Source organism: Sebastes umbrosus, chromosome 6 (assembly GCF_015220745.1).
Source record: "Sebastes umbrosus isolate fSebUmb1 chromosome 6, fSebUmb1.pri, whole genome shotgun sequence".
Lineage (NCBI taxonomy): Eukaryota > Metazoa > Chordata > Actinopteri > Perciformes > Sebastidae > Sebastes > Sebastes umbrosus.
This window is the reverse complement of record NC_051274.1, coordinates 30,342,823-30,363,968: the sequence shown is the minus strand read 5'-3', so window position 1 is coordinate 30,363,968 and position 21,146 is coordinate 30,342,823. Positions and strand designations below refer to the sequence as shown.

Here is a 21,146-nt window from a genome sequence, read left to right as displayed (position 1 = left end):
ACCTTTTAAAGAAACAGCTTAAAAAATCAGAAACTCAATGTGCTCATGAAGCTCGTGTTGTCCTCTCATCCTACCAGGACTCCATAAAAACTGTGTCAGCAGTGAATCAGCTGCAGTCGTTCAGTCAGCGTCACGTTTTCCTTTATCTGACATCCGAACACAGGAGGGCTTTCTGTGTGTGTGTGTGTGTGTGTGTGGGAGTCTATTTCAAGAGTCATCTCTCAGCTTCTTTACGCCACTGCCTCTATTTAGCATCCAGTTTCCATGGCAACAGGCTCCCTGTTGTTGAAGAAGCAGCTCTCAGAGCAGCTGAGCTGAATGTCTTTATTACTACTGAACTCAACAGCATCGTATTTATATATATATTTATATTAATTAAAGCTCCCTCTAATTGGAATAATAATCATCTTTCCACCTGTCTTCTTATTAGTTATTATTATTATTATTATTATAACACCTCGATAATTATGTTTTATAACTTTATGACCTATTGCTTTCACTGACAGTAGGCCTAATACGTTTCTATAATCTAAGAATGAATGATCCATTTTCATGCTCTGCTTGGAGTATGATCTCCAATAATTCATCACATCTGTTGAACACTCAAACTGATAATTACATCTCATAAGACACACGTCAACGTGGACAAAAAGCCTGTTTAGAAACACAGCGCTGACTGACCGACTCCTCCTCAGCTCTTTGTTTCGGTGTTCAAACATGATCAACAACAATTTAAAGAGATTTCCTTTCTTAATTTTTGTTAATTTATAACTATTTTATAACTTAATTATTTTCTTGTTTATTAAAATATATTCATGTATTTTTCTATTTAATTATTTATGTATTTATTTGGTTTTATTTGTGTAAAATGAGTTGCTCTTAAAGTTAAAACCAATAAAGATACTTTAAAAAAAAAGAGATTTCGAAAGTTTTGATTGTATTATTAAAATAATTTTATATTATTTGAAATTTAATCTAACAAAACAACACAAAATGGCTCTTTGTTAGAGGAGTGAACATCTGCAGAAGTGGAACAGCTTCGTAAGAACAAAGAGACAAACAGTAGGTATGACCATCACCAACATCCAATTAAAACTCAGTTCATTCAGATTTAAACCACAGTATTTAAAGTCCTGAATAAACTGTAGATATGATTAATTTTAAAGGGTCACAAGTCAAAAAGGTTCAGAATATTTTAGTTTTTCTGGTGTCATTTTAGAAGTTTGACAAAACATCCACATTAAAAAGGTCTTCAACAGATTCACAACATTAATATATTCATGACAAACATCAGTCACTTCCTGTGACATTATTTTGAAGATCTACAGCTACTTCCTTTACAGCCCAACAGTCTGAGACGGGTCCGTTACAGGAGTAGAATTCAGCCTGTAGCGCCACTCAGACTAGCTGGACATCTGTAGAGGAGGAGAGATAGACCCAGTAAAGCTCATCAGATGGTCTGTAGTGATTATTAGTCGATATTAGTTTCCATGTAGTCACAGTGTCTCCATCAACAGAGTGATCTGTGATCAGCTCCTGTCTCAGTGTCCCCGTGGATGAACAGACAACGATCACTGTGATACTGAAGAAAACTTATTTTCTCTGTGATTTCTAATGGATTTCTGGACGTTTATTGTGCTGGACATCAGAGATGATGATATCCTGGGGAAGAGGAAGTCACTCTGAATCATATCAACATGTGTTTCATGTGAAGAAGAGGAGGAGAAGGAGGAGGAGGAGAGTTTTTACTCTGATTCACCTCCTGCCGGATCTTTGCCTTGCTCTCAACTCTCCGGCGCCCCCCTGTGGAGGCTTTTGTCTTTGTCCTGCTGAGTGTCCTTGTCTACTACAGACCATAATAACATGTCACCATGGTTACAATGTCCTGAACGAAGAGTTAACACCTCCTCCTGTCTGAATGAAGCTTCAGTCTTTTTCAGCAGCAGTTTTAATAGACGTGTCATCAACAGGTCAAGAATCTGAACGTCCTCCGCTCGTCTAGAAAACGTCTTTTCTTCTGCTCTCTGGCAGGTCGGTCATTCCCTGCAGCTCCCTCAGACCCTGAGGAAAAGGAAAAGAAGACAGCAGCCAATCAGAGTCTGACACCTCATTCAGTGATTATTGCTTCAAAGGATCGGTTCATTAACTGATCATTAATATTATCAATATTAAGTAAAATGATGGATTAGTTTGATGTAAAGTTGATCAAATAAGCAGTGAAAAGTTCAGGAAGTCTGAGCCCCATCAGGCTCCACTTCCTGTCTGTTTACATGTTTATTTATATATATTACACTTTATTTATTTACATGATGGGTATGAGAATAAATCTGCCATACTGCCACTGAGCAAGGCACCAGCGTCAGAGCACATTAGTTATAAAGTGTAATTTATCATCACTTTGGGAACTGCTGGTTCAGGTAGAATATCAGGAGCTCAGACCCAGCATTTCCTGCAGAAATCTGGTCACTTTTCACAATAAAATACCTGCAGGAAGCTGCAATTTTATTTTTAAATAAACAAATTTATTTTTAAATAAACAAAGCAAAGCGTCAGATCTGAAATAAAATTTCAGAAAAAAATGAGTAAAATATTCAAAAAAACTATGAAAATGTCAGAAAACAAATTGTAAAATATCATAAAAATATCAGCAAAATATTCTGAAAATATCAGAAAAATATTAGTGAAATATCAAATAAATATTTGTGAAAATCAGAAAGTATCAGAAAAGTAATACAGTAGTGATATATCAAAAATATATTAGTAAAATATCCGAAAATATTAAAACTATTTGTAAAATATCCGAAAAGTATTAAAAAAATATCCGAAAAATATTAGTAAAAATGGTAAAATATCCAAAATCAGTACATTTTCCAAAAAATATTTGTAAAAAATTCTGAAATTTTTTAGAAAATATCAGTAAAATATTTATTTACATTAATATATTTATTATTATCTGATCAATATTTATTTTCATTCAAGAGAAGAGATTAGCTAAGTGAAAAAAGAACAGTGTATTAATCAATAATGTAAAGAAGACATTGGAAGATGAAGATGAGCAGAACAAACTGACCTCCAGCACCATGCGGATGTTGGCTTTAATCTTAGCAGAGTCTTTGGTGAGCTGCTCCGTGAAGCTGAAACACACAATGTTAGCACAGTTAGCATCTCTCCTTCACAACAATGGACACAGCTAGCGTCGAGCTAACATACTAGGACGTTTCCCTGAAGTCTCTTTTTCTTTTCACTGAAACTTTATCTGCAGAAATAAACTTTGTTCAAAGTCACAAAACTTTATTTTAAATTCTAGCTGAGACCTCAAACGTGTGAAGTCAGTGCTGTTGTTGTTGTTTTTAACTTGCTGCAGGTATAAAACCACAGAAGAAGAAAGAATGGTTTGTGTTTTCTGTCTCGTGATGATGAACTGACGCTGTGAGCTGACTCGTCTTCTTGTCGATGAATCGCAGAGCTTCGTCGTGGTTCATCTCCACAAAGAAGCCGTAGCCGACCGCCACGAAGATCCTGGACGAATCCTCCCTGACAGAAGAAGAAGAAGAGGTGAGACGGGCTTAAAAGAGGCTCCCTCTGTCACACTCAGTAATACAGTTTGTGATTGATCAGTATCAATAAGCGACTATCAGAGTTATTGATCGGCGTATCGGCAGCTTACACTTCAGCCTGGACGAAGAAGTTACAGCCGAGATCAACATCCGTCTTCAGCTGCTGAGAACCCGCCTCCTGCAGGAACACATGCACACAATAAGAGAAGTGCCATCACTCAGCACATCACATATAACCTTCACACTGAACATGTTCCTCGTCTCAGTGCTCTGATTTAACTGTTGATGGTTTCAGATTTTCAGCAAGAGAACTTTGACTGTTTCTTCTTCTCATCAAAAACTACATTCCTAAATCGACATGTATATTTAACAGAAGTAATCCTCCTTTTTCTGATGATGTCAAAAACTGTCAATAACTTCTTCTTCTTTGAACACAAACACTTTTAAAGCTGTCAGAATCTGTAACAGATAAAACGTATTCATATGACAACACGTGTGTGTGTGTGTCTGTGTATGCGTGTGTATGCGTGTGTGTGTGTGTGTGTGTGTTTGTGTGTGCGTACCAGCAGACTCTGTATGGTGTTCTTCAGCTGAAGATACTGAGAGATCTTCTCATAAACTGAGTCTCTCTGCTCCAACACCTTCCTGTCAAACAACACACAAACAAAAATAGTAGTTATAATAATAATAATAATAATAAACTTTATTTATACTATAAAGTTGTATATTGTTGTATTACTCTCTCCCCTCTGGTGGTGTCTGTCTGTCAGATAGTTTTATGTGTTCATGTTTAAAGATATCTGTCTCTGAGATTTAATACATTTATAAATCTGTTACTCTGGACCATAGTCTGCATATAGACAGTGTGTTACCTCCAAACTGTCTGCAGCGGTTTTGTGGATTATCAGAGATGTATAAAGTGGCGTAAAATGGAAAATACTCAATAAAATACCTTAAAACTGAAGGCTACTAGTATAGCAGTTGAGTAAATATACTTCCAGCACATAATAAAACATGTACAGCTCTTCTATGTGACTGAATCAGCCTTTAATAATATATATATTTGATTTTTAATGATATTACTATATATTTGCGCTCCCCTCCCCCCCTTTTTATTTTCTATTAACTTATTTGTTGATTTAATTTATTATTACTCGTATTTTTGTATTATTATTGTTGTTTTTTTTTGGTATGTGTGTGTTTTTAACTCTATTCTTTCTCTTTGTCATTATTATTATCGTTATGTCTTTTCTTGGTTTTGTTTCGGTTTTGAATGTTGAGGTTGTTTTCTCTAGTGTACTTGATGGGTTTGTCTTTAAGCTCATCTACTTAAAAGTTGGTTTATAGACTGTAATTATGAACAGTGGATTGCATATATGAAAACAGCCTTGAAAAAAGGGAAAAAATAAAGTTTAAAAATAATAATAATAATATATATATATAATATGTAATAATGAGTCGTGTCTCTTACTGCAAGTCTCTCTTCAGAACTTCGTTGATGAAGTTTTCATACTGCAGAACCTTCTGATCCACGTTAGCATTAGCATTAGCGTTAGCATCAACAGGCAGAGACATCGTCTGTTTTTATCTTTAGATCCTAACTTCAGACTCTGTGAGGAAGAGAAACTCCTCCGGTAACCGGCTGGATGTCTGACTGAAGTTAACGTGAACTTGTCTGAGACATTATCGATCCACAAACGGTCCGGTTAGCCGGTTAGCCGGTTAGCATGCTGGAGCCTCATGTAAACACAGGTCTGCACCGGATGGGGATCAGCAAGTACTTCCTGATTTCAAAATAAAAGCAGCGAGCGCTAAAGCTACAGAATTAGAGTAAATAGAAAAAAAAACTATTCCAAAGAAACCGGTGGTGGAAGAGGAACGCATATTGTTTAAGTAAATAAAAGAAGCAATACTACTCTCTAAAAATATTTAAAGGGACTGTTTTTAAGAATCAGAAATGCTTGTTAACAGCGACACCTGTGGCCGTTAAGTCAACGAAAGTCAGCGTTGGGCTCGTGCTTGTGCTCGCTCTACATAGACATGAACGAGCATCACTCAAAACAGTGAGGTGACACACGTCAGCTAAAACCACAATATCACTCTATATTTCAGCTGCTTGGCAGTAATGTTAGCTGACCAGACGAAGGTCTCTCCATGAATTAATGCTGATCCTAGTGTTGGCTTTTCCTGCTTCAGCCTCCCGACCGCGGCCGGAGGGAACAGTGGAGACACCGGCATCCGGTTGGAGACGATAACGTTTCTCGCTGCGGAGCCCCGTCACTTCACAAGACACGGAAAACCTCTGTTGGTCTGGAGGAGCTGCAGCAGTTATTTCTGCACAAACGTCCACTGTACATTCACTAGATATTCTCAGAGCTAAACTAACTCTTCTGCAGTGTGTAGTGAGCGCGCATGCACGTGAGGTGGAGCGAGCTTAGTGAAGGCAAGCAGGCAGGCAGTGGAGCAGAGGAGCAGAGACTCCAGCCCTGGAGACCAAAGCTCCTCCGACCGCGGCCAACACTGTTTAACAGACGGGCTTCATTAGATATAACTTTGCGGTTTTGGTGCTTCCGTGTAGTTTGTGTTGGAGTCTGAGTCTGAACAGCGTAGCCACACGCGAGCACGCATGGGACACCAACCAGCAATGATTTATTCTTGTAAGAAGTTACAAACAGTCCCCTTAACGAGTAAAAATCCTGCATTCAAGAATACTTTTTAGAATAGCTCCATCATGAGTAAAGTGAGTCTTTTCTAGCTGCTCTGGTTCTATGGTGGGACGAGTTCCGTGACGTCACTGTAAACAAACATGGCGGGCCGTTGACAGCTCTGTAGCTAACTCCTTTAACATATGTATTTAAAAAGCCGTCCTGCACGTGAACAAGTGTGTATTTTATACTTTATACTCTTTAGTTTCTGTCGGACACGTGTGGTGCGTCACCATCAGCTGTTTAGAGCGGACAATAGTTGATTAATGTGACGTTTTAGCTGAGCTAGCATAGGTAGCAGGTTTAGGTTGCCAAGGCAACGTTAGCCAACAGAGAGGGCGGTCGCTGTTTTACTCTCTAAAAGTTGTTTTTTCTTCACCTAGGGTTGTTTATTTGCTGTTGTCTTACACGCCGAATCAAAGTACACTGATATACTGTTTAAAGTATTTTAAGTTCTGTTTAGTAACTTTTTATATTATTGAGCAGATAAGAGAAACATCAGTGAAATACTAGATTTATTAACGGAGTTCGTTTTTCTGCTTCAGTCCTGCTTTTCTGCTTCTGCTACTACAGCTACAGCAGAGACCCAAACTAATGTTTTCTAGCTCAGAAACAACCTGTGCATCATTTCCAGGATATTCAGGTTCACTCAGACCTGTAGTCCTGGTTCCCCACTCAGACCTGTAGTCCTGGATCTCCACTCAGACCTGTAGTCCTGGATCCCCACTCAGACCTGTAGTCCTGGATCCCCACTCAGACCTGTAGTCCTGGTTCCCCACTCAGACCTGTAGTCCTGGATCCCCACTCAGACCTGTAGTCCTGGATCCCCACTCAGACCTGTAGTCCTGGACCCCCACTCAGACCTGTAGTCCTGGATCCCCACTCAGACCTGTAGTCCTGGATCCCAACTCAGACCTGTAGTCCTGGACCCCCACTCAGACCTGTAGTCCTGTATCCCCACTCAGACCTGTAGTCCTGGATCCCCACTCAGACCTGTAGTCCTGGATCCCCATTCAGACCTGTAGTCCCGGACCCCCATTCAGACCTGTAGTCCTGGATCCCCACTCAGACCTGTAGTCCTGGTTGATGCAGTGACAGTGGAGACATGGAGCAGTACAGTATTCTGGGTCGGATCGGAGAAGGAGCCCACGGCATCGTCTTCAAGGCCAAACACATCGAGGTAACTCAGCTGGTCAACAACACAAACTAACATCAATATTCTGAACTCACCACAGTGACTGAGAGGATTCAATCCACAGACAGGAACTGATTTAAAGGTCCCATATCATGCTCATTTTCAGGTTCATACTTGTATTTTGTGTTTCTACTAAAACATGTTTACATGCTGTAATGTTAAAAAAAACTTTATTTTTCTCACACTGTCAGCCTGAATATGCCTGTATTTACCGTCTGTCTGAAACGCTCCGTTTTAGCGCATTTTGACGGAATTGCAACGGAATTGCAACGGAATTGCGTTGCTAGCCAACAGCTTGGGTCCATGTGTACTTCCTGTCAGCTGATGTTATTCACTCTGCAACCAGAAATAAACTGAGACACATTTAGAATGTTTACGTTTAAAATTGTGTCAAGGGTCTAAATATTGTATATTCGTGACATCACGAATGGGCAGAGATCCTGACAGCTTGTTTCAAATGCAGTTTCTGAATACGGGCTGTGTGTATTTCCCTGTGGATTGAGTGTTTCGATACTGTCACAGTATTTATATAGGACTTAAGCCTGCTTTATAATAAAAAAACAGGAAAATCTATTTTTTTTAATAATATGGGACCTTTTAATATCTGTGTGTGATTTACTAACTGCTGTCAGCTCTTTATGTTGTTGTTTCATGTTTGGTGAGCTGAAGACAAAGTTCAGCCCTGGTGGACAATACAGATTTATTTTATATTCTAATCTGGAAATCAAACACAACTTTATGTAGCTGTCCGACCAATTAAATGAAAACCCTGACAACTGGTGTCAGAAAAAATGTTTTTAAAAGAAACATCTTTTATTCTGAAGGCCAGAGGACCATATCCGAAGTCTTATTACTGCCGTGAACACATTGTAACTCCACAGTTAATCAATCTGCAGGGGTCACGACCTTGGCTTATCAATAATGAGCGTATTGATCATGATGTGTTGTCTGTCAGACTGGAGAGACGGTGGCTCTGAAGAAAGTGTCCCTGAGGCGTCTGGAGGACGGCATCCCCAACCAGGCTCTGAGGGAGATCAAGGCCCTGCAGGAGATCGAGGACAACCAGCATGTGAGTACTAGAGGACGTCATGTTGGGGTCAGAGGTCAGCTTCACACTCATCCCCCTCCTCCTCTTCCTCAGGTGGTGAAGCTGAAGGACGTCTTCCCTCATGGCACAGGCTTCGTCCTGGTGTTTGACTTCATGCTGTCCGACCTCTCTGAGGTCATCAGGAACTCTCAGCGACCTTTGACCCCGGCTCAGGTCAAAGGTTACATGATGATGCTGCTGAAGGGCGTGGCTTTCCTGCATCACAACAACATCATGCACCGGGTCAGACGAACATTCAGTGACTTTATCTTAGCTTTATTTCTATTCTGACTTAAGCTTCTGTTCCTGTAGCCCTTCAGAATAAAAGCCCTGACCTGTGTGTGTGTGTTTAGGACCTGAAGCCAGCGAACCTCCTCATCAGCTCTTCAGGTCATCTGAAGATCGCAGACTTTGGCTTGGCCAGATTGTTCAGTGAGCAGGGAGAGAGGCTGTACAGCCACCAGGTGGCCACCAGGTAACACACACACTTTGATTATTATTTTTTTATTTTATTTTTATATTGAGTCAAGACTTTATTTTGGGACATCTTTTGTGTGCAACTATAATTTTTAGTTTTTATTTTATTCTGGCTAAAGTCACACTAAAGGTGTAAAGATGTAAAACAAAGTGCTGATTCAAACTTCAAATAAAGTAGACAACACAACTTTGTTTTCAACAAATGTGAAAATGCTTTATTAATTTATCAGTTAACAGACTTGTGTTGATCCTCATGAGTAACTGGAGCTGAATATTTCATATTATTTACATGCTTTCATATTTATTAGTTTGTTAAAACACAGAATCAACTCAAGGAGGTTGTTTCTAGTTTTTAAACGCCTAGCTGGTGAACATATAATACTGTTATTTTGAAGCATTTAATGTCACTCTCTGGTCTACTAATGATGTCGTCATTTAACGTTGTTTTCAGGTGGTACAGAGCACCTGAGCTGCTGTACGGAGCCAGAAAGTACGACGAGGGAGTCGATCTATGGTGAGATCATCTTACTGCTGAGTACTACTACTGCTAAAACTACTACTGCTACTACTTCATAGAGCGAATTCAGACACAACTTTTACTTTATTTACATTCTGACTTGAGTTCCTGTTCTTGTAGCCCTTCAGAATAAAAGCCCTGCTGTGTGTTTCAGGGCGGTGGGCTGTATCTTCGGGGAGCTGCTGAACTTGTCTCCTCTGTTTCCTGGAGAGAATGACATTGAACAGCTCTGCTGCGTCCTCAGAGTGCTGGGAACTCCAACACAGGACAGCTGGCCTGTAAGACACCGTCACTTTCTGGTCTTCACTGACTCGTATACACATTTCAACATAAACACAAGGAGAAAAATCAGACATTTTCTAACTTTTAAACAAGTGTTAAGGTCTTTACAGACCAAGTCCATATTTATCAGATGTTTTTTTTAATCAGTTATCCGATCTCTGTCTGCAGGAGATCGTGGAGTTGCCAGATTACAATAAAATCACCTTTAAGGAGAACCCAGCGATCCCATTGGAGGAGATCGTCCCTGACACGTCGCCTCAGGCCGTCGATCTGCTCTACAAGTTCCTGGTTTATCCGTCCAAACAGCGCTGCTCCGCCAGACAGGTAGGAAACAGGAAGTGGACTCGTGGAGTTCCTCAGGGTGAAACCTGAGGGCCCCTTTTCTTTTCTGTTGACGAATAATAAAATAATAATAGAGTCCAGAAACACAAGAATCCTATCGGTCTAGCACGATTGATTGATTGATTGATTGATTGATTGATTGATTGATTGATTGATTGGCGGTCCTCCCCTCCGCTCTGCAGGCTCTCCTCCATCCATTCTTCTTCTCCTCTCCTCTTCCTGCTCACCACTCAGAGCTGCCCATCCCTCAGCGGGGGGGCCGACCCCCCCGCCAGCGCCTGCAGGCTCCGCCCGCTGACTTCTCCGTGGACCTGCCCCTGCAGAACAGCGTGGTAGACCCCGAGCTTCTGCAGGGACATGCATCATGCCTCTGAGCCGAGCGGCCAATCACCTTCCTCCTACAGTGACTCTCTGCTGATGTTTATTTTAATATTTTAATTTATTTCTTGACAGGAAGTGATCCTCCATCCTCTCGTTTCCTGTTGCGCTTCACTCAATTGTTATGACTGATAATAAAACGAGATGATGATTTAATATAACATGTATTTGAGACTTCTATTCATTTTATTATGGGAGTCTGAACTGAGTTACCTCATCAGGTGAAGTTGACAACACTGACACATCTGGACCAGGTGATTAAAGCCACAAGATCCTGGTTTCTTTTTTAGTGCTCCAGTTTGCATATCATATATTTATAGACCCTTTTTGTGTCAACGTCATGACGACGTCACAGTGTTGGCTGGAGGCAAAACAAAGGAAAGACTGGAGGCTAAAACTAGCAGTGGGCTAAAGTTACACATCTGAAATGTCATCTTGATGTGTTGTTGGGTGCCAGAATCCAGATATCACATCACCGAGGCTCTAGTGAGCTACAATATCGGAGAAACGTTTCAGAGATGGAGAGTAAATGTTGCTAATTGTTTAGCCTTCTGCTCACCGCAGACCTTCTGAAACCTTTCACTCCATCTCTGAAACGCTTTGCCGATATTGTACAACTCTCTTTTTGACTGACTTTACTGAAGGATAGTTAACTATAGGCATCCAAAGATTTATACGTCCTTAATTTATCTTTAATATATCTTTCAGCCCGCTGGTCGGACGGCTGGCTACTTAGTAGTGGAGTAGAAGTATAAAGTAGCAGAAAATGGAAATACTTTATAAAGTACAGAACAAGTACCTCATATTTAGTTATTTTCCACCACTGGATACACCATCCCCAAGTTTGTGTAAACACACATATGAAATCAAACTTCTTTTTTTACCAAATAACTAATCAAAGAAAATAAATTCAGTTAATTCAGTTTCACTCATCAAAATAAATAAATAACTAATAAAGGAAGTCGACACAAACTGTGGGACCTCCCACACTTCCTGTTTCTCCTCCATCAGCTCCATCAGTCTTTACTAGAGAGTAGTAGACTGTCATCAGCTCTGTGAGTATCAGCATCTCTTTATTATGTTGCTCTATTCTCTGTTTTTATCTATCTATCTATCTTTGTTTTATCTCTTTCTTTTATCTTTTTGTTTTATGTTTTATTTCTGTGTTTTGTCTTTTATGTGTTCTTTTAATCTTTTATCTCTTTCTTTCCTCCTTTATATTTTTCTTTTATCTTTTACATCTTTGTTTTATGTTTTTGTTTTATGTTTTATATCTGTGTTTTGTCTTTTATGTTTTCTTTTATCTCTTTCTTTCCTCCTTTATGTCTTTCTTTTATCTTTTATGTCTTTGTTTTATATTTGATCTTGTTTTATCTTTTATCTATTTGTTTTATCTTTTAGTTTGATCTTTTATCTCTTTGTTTAATGTTTTAATTGTATCTTTTATCTCTTTGTTTAATGTTTTAATTGTATCTTTTATCTCTTTGTTTAATGTTTTAATTGTATCTTTTATCTCTTTGTTTTATCCTTTATCTCTTGATCTTTGAGTGTCTTTCTTTAACTAATAATTTCATTTAAGTATTTCTCTGGTAATGGATCAGAGATCCTGTGATGTGATTATAGAGAGCTCTCACTCTGTCTCCAATTTATTTCCCTTCTTTTTCTTTCCCTGTTCCACTCAGACACACAGTGATGATGTCAGATTATTTGCAGCTAGCTGATTGGTCTTCTGCTGTCATCACATCTCTGTACGAAACGGTCAGGATCACATTTCATATTCGTTCTACTTCATACGATGTAGTTCTACAAATATAACTTCTGTTCTGTTACGAGCTGTCGATTTGTCTCAATGGTGAGGGAGAGACAATGAGGGAAGGACCCAAAGGCAGACAGTCAGACAGGTATGGGCACAGGTAGGCAGGTATGCAGGTATGGGCACAGGTAGACAGGTGTTGGTAGAGGTAGAGAAGTGTGGGCACAGGTATGCAGGTGTGGGCACAGGGAGACAGGTATGGGTACAGGTAGACAGGTATGAGAACTGCCATATTAATTCTGCACTCATACTTCTTCTTCTGTTCTTAATGAATATAAATAAATGTTTTGTTTTTCACAGGTTAGTCCCGCCCCTTCACACACCTTCCTCCAATCACCAAACATGTCCCATGATGCCGAGCGGCTGGCTGCTGCCAGTCACCACTTCATCAATTCCTCCCATTGGTTGGACGACTCCAGCTGTCAATCACTGCCCCCCACCAGCTTCCTCCCATCAACACCTGGATGGAACAGTTACTATGGCAACTTTTACCCCTCCCCGTTACCTGACGGTCTGTCATGGGGACGGGCCAGTGAATCAGGTGAGATATCAACCTGTCTATGTGAGCTACACCTGTCTGTCTTTCTGTGTCGCAGGACGTTTCATGTTTTTATTGGTGTGTTTGTTCAGAGCAGCGTGAGTGTGCGAGCTGTGGGACAAGCAGCGCTGCCCTGTGGAGGAGAGACACTGCAGGTCATCACCTATGTAACACCTGCTGCCTCCAGCAGGAAACCACCAACAGACCACTGCTGAGGCCAAAGAGAAGACCTGTGAGACACATATACACACACCTGTTCAATAAACATACAGGTGTGTGTGTATTATATTCATATTTATATACCGGTCTGCATGTTTTCAGGTTGTGACTCAGAGAAAAGGAACTCAGTGTGTGAACTGTTTGACTGGAACTACGACGCTGTGGAGGAGAAACTGTGCAGGAGAACCAGTCTGCAACGCCTGTGGCCTCTACTACAAACTACACCAGGTACTACAACTCTACTACAAACTACACCAGGTACTACAACTCTACTACAAACTACACCAGGTACTACAAACTACGTACTACAAACTACACCAGGTACTACAATTCTACTACAAACTACACCAGGTACTACAAACTACGTACTACAAACTACACCAGGTACTACAATTCTACTACAAACTACACCAGGTACTACAACTCTACTACAAACTACACCAGGTACTACAAACTACACCAGGTACTACAAACTACACCAGGTACTACAAACTACATACTACAAACTACACCAGGTACTACAACTAGACCAGGTACTACAACTCTACTACAAACTACACCAGGTACTTTAGATGTGTACTTTGTGTTTCAGGTCAACAGGCCGCTGGCGATGAAGAAAGACGGAATCCAAACCAGAAACCGTAAAGTGACCAATAAGAACAAGAGAAGCAGGAAATCTGACCAATCAGAGACTAAGCTGTCTATGCTGGTCCCGCCCACCGAGGAGGCCATCATGGTTCACACAGCTGCCCTGTGACCTCCTCCTCTTCTTCCTCCTCCTCCTCCTTCTCCTCTTGGCTGAATGTGGACATTTAAAACTAATTTGTAGTTCTTTCATGTTTTATTTCTGCAGATGTTGATGATGTTATTTGTTAATGAACTGATTGTTTAGTTAAAATAAATGTTTTCACTGTTTGTCAGCAGCTGCTGTCAGTTTATCAGACAGTTTGTATTAATCATGTATTCAGTCTGCTGAACTCCTCTTTTCTATATCAATTTAAGTGTACTCGATATATATATATATATATATATACTGTATACATACAGAAAGCAACACGTTGCAGCTGTTGATTCCAGCTTGTTCTAGGCTGCATTATTGTGACCTTGACCCTGAAACAGAAACCTGTTCCTGTTTAAATCCAGTTTTCTTTTACCAATGACTGCTGGGTTCTTCTGTTCTGATCCAACATGGTGCTCAGAGGCTCAACAGTGCTGTACACTGATAGCTGTAGCAGAGGCCTCCGCCTGTACAGAGAGCATCATGTGTAGATGTAAAAACAGCCTGCTGGTATCACTGGTCTGACATTAACCAACCACCCCCACCCCCGCCCCCCACCCCTTCCTTCGCTGTTGTGCAACTCAGGAGGCTTCTGGTTTTCCGGACCCTTAAAAAAAAGGCCAAGAGAGGAAAAGGGAGCTGAAGAGAGCGAGCAGAGGGCGGTTGGTGGTCGGATACATGAACACACAAACCGTTGTACATGTTGACATCTCGGTCTGTCTTCTGAAGACGTTAAACACTCTCTGGTTTCCAGTCTGAGTCCAGACCCCCACAACCTGTTGGACACATTATGAAGCAACGGGTCCCTGAGACACTGAAAGTTAGAGTGAAGATACTGGTATCATATGAAACTAAAAAACTTAAAGAATCCATGACATGAAACCACGTCACACTAGCTTGTCGTCAAGGAGCTTAAATAACACTGCAAACTTAGGCTAAATTTTGGCAAGGAAAAACTGGCATGGCCATTTTCAAAGGCGTCTCTTGATCTCTGACCTCTAGATATGTGAATGTAAATGGGTTCTATGGGTACCCACGAGTCTCCCCTTTACAGACATGCCCACTTTATGATAATCACATGCAGTTTTGGGGCAAAAGATATAAAGTTTTTTATGCAGTATAAATGTGTTATTTTCGCCTGTTCTGAGAGCTCACTGGACGTGTTTCATACCTGCAACAAGAACCAGTTCATGTGTCAGGAAGACGTTCTGGATCCCGGTCTCCAGTCCTCTCTCCGTCCACCGGACGTCCTCACACTCTCTCACCTGATGTGCAGTTTTTGGTCCCACACGATTCACCCGTGAAGAGAGCTCTTCTCCAGGGTGCCAGACGACGAGCGAAGGGGAGCATTTTTCTCACTCAAGTCATCAAAACGTGTGACGTCTGCGGCATCAAAGTGCTCATTCTAGAAAGGCCTTTTACTGGGACCAGTCCAGAGCACACCTGGAGTAACGATGCTGTTCAATCAGCAGCTTGATGAGCCACACCTTTCAGCTCAATGAGTGCAGTACACTATAAGATGTTTCTGAAAACATTTGAGGAGAGAAATAGGCATTACTGTAACAGCATATGATTCATATTTGATCAGCGTTGCCTAGTTTGACCGATTAATCGGAGTTCGCGAGTGATTGACTCCTGGCTCTTATAGACGGCAGCTGGACAGCAGACCTCAGATCATCTCTGATTGGTTGTTTTCCTCCGGTCTGTGAGATCTTGCAGATGCCGTTAGGAGCACCGGAGGACACAGAGGCACATGATTTTTTTCAGATTACCTGTCTCATAAATTACTGTCAGGATATAGCGACTGTTTTATAACAGTCACTATATCCTGACAGAAAAATATTTTTTTTATCATATTTGCTCCATTTCTACTCACTGCTGCTTTAAAGAATCTTCAGTTTCAGCTGAACCAGTTCAACACACAGCTGGGAGTTCTGGTTTAACTGGGACCAGTTAACCATCACAATCAATAAAGTGAAAACACGACACACAAGTTGAATAAAATCATTTTTTATTTGTATCTGATAATAACTGAACTCATGTCAGAATAATAACTGCAAGTCATTTATTAAATTCTCTGTTAGCTGCATCACAAAGCAAACATCACTTTATTATAAATCTGTACATGTTTGTCACGTCATCAGCTGATCCATGATGTCACCGACAGGAGCTACTTCCTGTCTGTTGCTTAGCTACACAATAGCTGTATCTGCTGGTCTCCAGGAGCGTCGTCACGGTAACCTCGATAACATCTCACACACACACACACACACACACATGCATGCACGCACACTGTTTAGCTTTTAATCCTTTTAGCATTTAAATTCAAATGTTGACATCAAAACTTTAATTTCATGCAAACATGACGAGTCAAACTGAACTTCATGTCAAAACTCAGAGCAATGATTTAAATCCAAATATGGATTTTATTCATATCCTTACAAAAAAGAAGTTTATTAAAGTATACTATTAGTATAGCATAAGTTTATGCTTTAGTATACAGAAAAGTCTAAGTATACTTGGCTTATACTCAAAAGTATACAGAAAAGTATATTTGGCTAAGTACTATAAGTTCACTTAAGAAAACGTACAAGTGTACTTGCAGTAAAAACTATTAGTTTACTGATAGTATACTTTAAAGTGTACTTTCATGAACTAAAATGTGGGCTACAGTAGTAACTAGTAAACTAACAGTATACCTAAAAGTTCACTTGTAGTATAGTTCATATTATAGTTCCAGTACAAAATACAACTTGGATGTGAACTAGTTGCAAAGTTTACTACTCGTACATTTAAAGTATACTTTTATAAACTAAAGTGGGCCAATTTAGTCACAAGAAGTATTGAAGTAGTACACTTACAAGTATACTAAGTATAATACATAAAGTATACCTGTAAATAAACTTGAACTTCCTTTTTGTAAGGGTAAGAATTAGCTGCAATTCACAGTGTGACCACCAGAGGGCAGCAGGACTACACATCCATCATTTATTCTACATTTGTCAATTATTAATTAAAACTACCAATATAACAAATTCACATCTGGATGTCAAACTAGTTAAATGTCAAAATTATGTTGATACATTTCATTCAAAATCAAAATTACATTCTTGACAAAGAAAACCTTCTGATCAGGTCGTATTAATTCTGATATTCAGAATAGAAATGTAGTTTTTTTTTTATCAAGATTCACATTTCTGATGTAGAGAAATAAACTACGAGTTTCTACGTCAGTTCAGTTCAACATCAAATCAGCATCATGATTTCAGTTCAACATCAAACCAGCATCATGATTTCAGTTCAACATCATGATTTACACCGTAAAACAGGATCCAAAGCTAAACTGACTTCAGTCAACTCCCCACAGGAAAAGACACGTTTCTGCAGCTGAACACCTGAACCAGGACCTGAACCAGACCTGAACCAGACCAAACCAGACCAAACTGGACCTTAACCAGACCTTAACCAGACCAAACTGGACCTGAACCAGACCTGAACCAGACCAAACCAGAACAAACCAGACCTAAACCAGACCAAACTGGACCTGAACCAGACCTGAACCAGACCCTACCAGAACAAACCAGACCTAAACCAGACCAAGCTGGACCTGAACCAGACCTGAACCAGAACAAACCAGACCTAAACCAGACCAAACTGGACCTGAACCAGACCTGAACCGGTAGTCCACCAAAAGACGTCAACAGGTCAGAGGAGGATTTAAAGGACGTTTCCGACGTGTGTGTGTGTGTGTGTGTGTGTGTGTGTGTGTGTTTGTGCCACTATGTGATTGGACTAATTAGCTGCTAGCTGATTGGCTGACAGGTTGATTGACTGGCTGCGTCCTAATTGGCTGAAAACTGACACATTTTAAATATTTAGACCTTTCTTTTTGTTTTTGCGTCCAAGCTGACTTCTTGTTTGTTTGTTTGTTTGTTTTATTTTGGCGAGAAACAGCAAACACTTATAGAACTTATTTTTGTCTTTTTCAGTTCAGTCTGCACTTCCTGTTTCAGCAGCTTCACTGTCCTGATGCTGAATAAAGCTTCCACTGAACCACAACCAGCAGGAAGAGCCACACAGCCTCAGGTGGACCAGGTGGACCAGGTTCTCCTGTGATTTGTGACGCTGAGCTGGTTGTTATCAGGTTGCAAGTCTGAGATACTTTTGAGATAATATGTCAATATTATTTTATTTTTTAGCAGCATCTAGTGGCCATTAGAGGAAGTGGGAGCACCGGGGCTGATGGGAAACGTAGTCCTATAATGTGGTCTGTGGGTGTTTAAGAACTGATTGCGTTTTTGTAAACGTCCAACAAGACGTGACATCATTAAAGTTTCTGGGAAGAAAAAAAAAAACCCCACATCTGTTCTCTGAGCTTTTCAAAATAAAAGACCTCCCCTGTTTTCTCTGAGGCAGCAGAGACGACGGGATTCAAACCAACAACTCTGGTGTGAACTGACACATCAGAGCCTCTGACATCAATGTAAAGCAGATTCTCATTTAACCTTAAGGTAGAAGAATGTGCTGTTTGTGACTGATGCTCCATTTAAATGTGTTCTAATGGATTCATGATGAATAAATCCTGTCTGTCTCTCTGTGTGTTGACTTGTGATGGCTTTTATTGCTGAAGGCTCGAGGTATAAACTGGGCACTGACGCTGCTGCAGAGTAATGACCTGTCTGTCTGACAGCCTGTCTGTCTGACAGCCTTCATTACATGTCTGTGGCTTTAAAACCCTTTTCTCTCTCTCCGGACACATTTAGCTGTGATACAAGACAAAACACAGTATATTTGTACTATGATCGTTCTGCGATACCTCTGTGAGTATTAACATAATAGTTTGCTCCAAAATAAAAAGCAGTCATCATCTGTTTACCTGAAAATGTCAGTATGATCTGTCACAGTTCAAACACCTCACTGAACTCAAGTCCACTCTGAGGAACTAAAAATATAAAAAGTTGAGTACGAACCGATACGAGATAATTAGCTATGTTTTTTTTTTATAAATTAAGTAATGTGACTGCAGTTTAATTATTGTTTTTAATTGTAAATATAAGTTCAGTGGAGGTCATTAACTGTGACAGGAAGTCTCAAAGTCAAACTCACAGCTAACACAGCTAGCTTAGCCTAGCATTAGCATACTGAAGGAATAGTTCAACAGTTTCTGTCAGAGTCACATGATGCCTTCAAATGGGGTCGTGTTTACCGTGTTCACGAGATGAGTCCATACGAACGCCCCCCTCTTGTCGTATTCACGACCCCGTAAAGTTTCTGAAATCTCCGATTTCACGAGTTGTGACGTGTTTGTTGATGTTGTCAGAAATGGCGGAGGCCTTGGAAATGCATAATAAGTTGATTTATTGTAATTTTAGTCGTATATCCCTTTCCTTTGTCTGAAGAAAATGTTTATATTCTCAACGGCTTCATCTTTTTCCTCATTATGCCTTTGAATATACTGCATTATGTTACCCACTTGCTAAATTGTTAGCTTGTGTGGCGTCTAGACGCCGACAGTAACGTTAATATTGCCGTTGCTTAGCAGCGGTGTTCTCACAACTTAACCACTTGAACGGCAAACATATCGCGTACACGACTTCCCACGTCGTAACCACGAGCTCACGAGTTTCATTTGAAGGCAGCATCATGTCTGTGTGTTAAGAGCTGGAGTCAGAACGTGGTCAGCCTAGCTGTTAGCTTAGCTTAGCATAAAGACAGGAAGCAGGGAGAAAAACCCAAGAAATATCTCCAGCACACATATTTACACATCTGTTTGTGTTCATGTTGCTCAGTGAGCTTTTGGACAGAACCACCCAGCCAACATGGTTATGTGGGCCCTACATGGGTTATGCTGGGGGTACCTGGGTACCGACTGGGTATGGGCCCAAAATGGGCATCTTATCTGGGGCCCACTTGGATCAACTAAGTTGGGCTCCCCATGTGGGCTACCCATGTGGGTCCTAGTAGGGTCACTAATGGGAAATTAGTGCATGGGCTCAGAATGGGCAGCACAAATGGCGCCCACTTGGGTCAACTAAGTTGGTCCCAAATGGGCTCCCCATGTGGGCTACCTGTGTGGGTCCTAGTTGGGTCACTACTGGGAAATTAGTTCATGGGGCCAACATAGAAACTGTAGACAAACCCACTTACAACCCATATTTCAGAGTCCCCATGTAGTCCCCATGTAGTACCCACATAGAACTTAAAGCTGGGACCAAGATGTGTCTTGGGTATGTTGCCCAGTTGGGGCCCACATAACACCCATTGTAATCCTGCATGGAATCCATGTGGGCAATTGACTTTGGGTCATTATGGAACCCGCGGACAATCCCATATAGGGCCCATTTTTCAGCCCATTTACTACCCACATGGGCCCCACATACAAATGGTGGCTGGGCAGGCTAGCTGTTTCCCTCTATTCCCAGTCTTTATGCTAAGCTAAGCTAAGCTAACAGCTAGGCTAACCATGTCCTGACTCCAGAAAACAGAATCAATCTCCTCATTTCACTCCAAGGAAGTGAATAAAAAGCAGCTTCCCAAATTAACTTGTTCTTTTAACGTTAGCTTCTTTGTTAAATGAGGCTGCTGGCTAGTTAGCGAGCTAACAGTTAGCAGACTTGTGAAGTGTTTGAAGTCAGACAGGAAGCGAAAGAGACAGACATATACAGTAGGCGATTTGCTAATTTTGAACAGGCAGGGGGGAACTTCAGCACCACGGACAGCGCCCAGGGATTTATCGATACACAGAACAGTTAGGCTACTAAACGACGGGCATTTGGCTCACCTCATCCCCCTTTAAATCGCCTACTGCATATATATTTTTACACTTTATCGAATAACACAGTTCGGTGTTGCGTTCCTTCGTGACGTTCCTCCGTGACGTTCCTTCCTGACATTCCTACATGACGTTCCTCCGTGACGTTCCTCCTGCTGTTTGAGAGCAGGACTGATGATGAAACTTTTGAATCCTTACTGGTCGTCTCTGGACCAGAACCTGAATATTCAGACCCATCATTAGAAGCGTTAATAGTCCAGGCTGTGTGATCCTTCCGATCACCAGCAGGCAGTCTTTAGAAAATGCATAGAAGAAGAAAGATCAAAAATGCCCTTTAGAGAGAGCAGGCTGAGGGGCGGGGCTAAAGGGCAGCGCACAGGTGTGTGGGCGTTGTAGTGTAACTGCAGTGTGCAGACAGACAGACAGACAGAAGGTTAAAAAAGAAAGCATGATGTCATGGATGGATGAGGGAGTTCAACATGTGTC

The 21,146-nt window shown here is 40.8% G+C and overlaps 3 protein-coding genes across 3 annotated transcripts; 2 read left to right on the top strand and 1 right to left on the bottom strand.

The window, feature by feature from the left end:
* Window positions 1-929: 929 nt before the first annotated feature.
* Window positions 930-5,342, bottom strand: uxt (ubiquitously-expressed, prefoldin-like chaperone). Its single transcript, XM_037773844.1, has 6 exons — window positions 5,029-5,342; window positions 4,121-4,202; window positions 3,668-3,735; window positions 3,427-3,534; window positions 3,071-3,134; window positions 930-2,061 (listed from the first exon to the last, which is right to left on the bottom strand). The coding sequence occupies exons 1-6, from the start codon at window positions 5,130-5,132 to the stop codon at window positions 1,999-2,001; spliced, it is 489 nt and encodes a 162-aa protein (XP_037629772.1). The 5' UTR covers window positions 5,133-5,342; the 3' UTR covers window positions 930-1,998.
* A 956-nt stretch (window positions 5,343-6,298) lies between these two features.
* On the top strand, window positions 6,299-10,707 carry cdk20 (cyclin-dependent kinase 20). The gene is made up of 9 exons (XM_037774138.1): window positions 6,299-6,438; window positions 6,897-7,442; window positions 8,413-8,526; window positions 8,599-8,787; window positions 8,898-9,019; window positions 9,473-9,535; window positions 9,693-9,816; window positions 9,989-10,144; window positions 10,345-10,707. The coding sequence occupies exons 2-9, from the start codon at window positions 7,368-7,370 to the stop codon at window positions 10,534-10,536; spliced, it is 1,035 nt and encodes a 344-aa protein (XP_037630066.1). The 5' UTR covers window positions 6,299-6,438; window positions 6,897-7,367; the 3' UTR covers window positions 10,537-10,707.
* Window positions 10,708-12,059: 1,352 nt separating this feature from the next.
* On the top strand, window positions 12,060-14,092 carry gata1b (GATA binding protein 1b). The gene is made up of 4 exons (XM_037774139.1): window positions 12,060-12,894; window positions 12,984-13,123; window positions 13,213-13,338; window positions 13,703-14,092. Exons 1-4 carry the CDS (start codon window positions 12,636-12,638, stop codon window positions 13,865-13,867), a joined length of 690 nt encoding a protein of 229 aa, XP_037630067.1. The 5' UTR covers window positions 12,060-12,635; the 3' UTR covers window positions 13,868-14,092.
* Window positions 14,093-21,146: the final 7,054 nt, after the last annotated feature.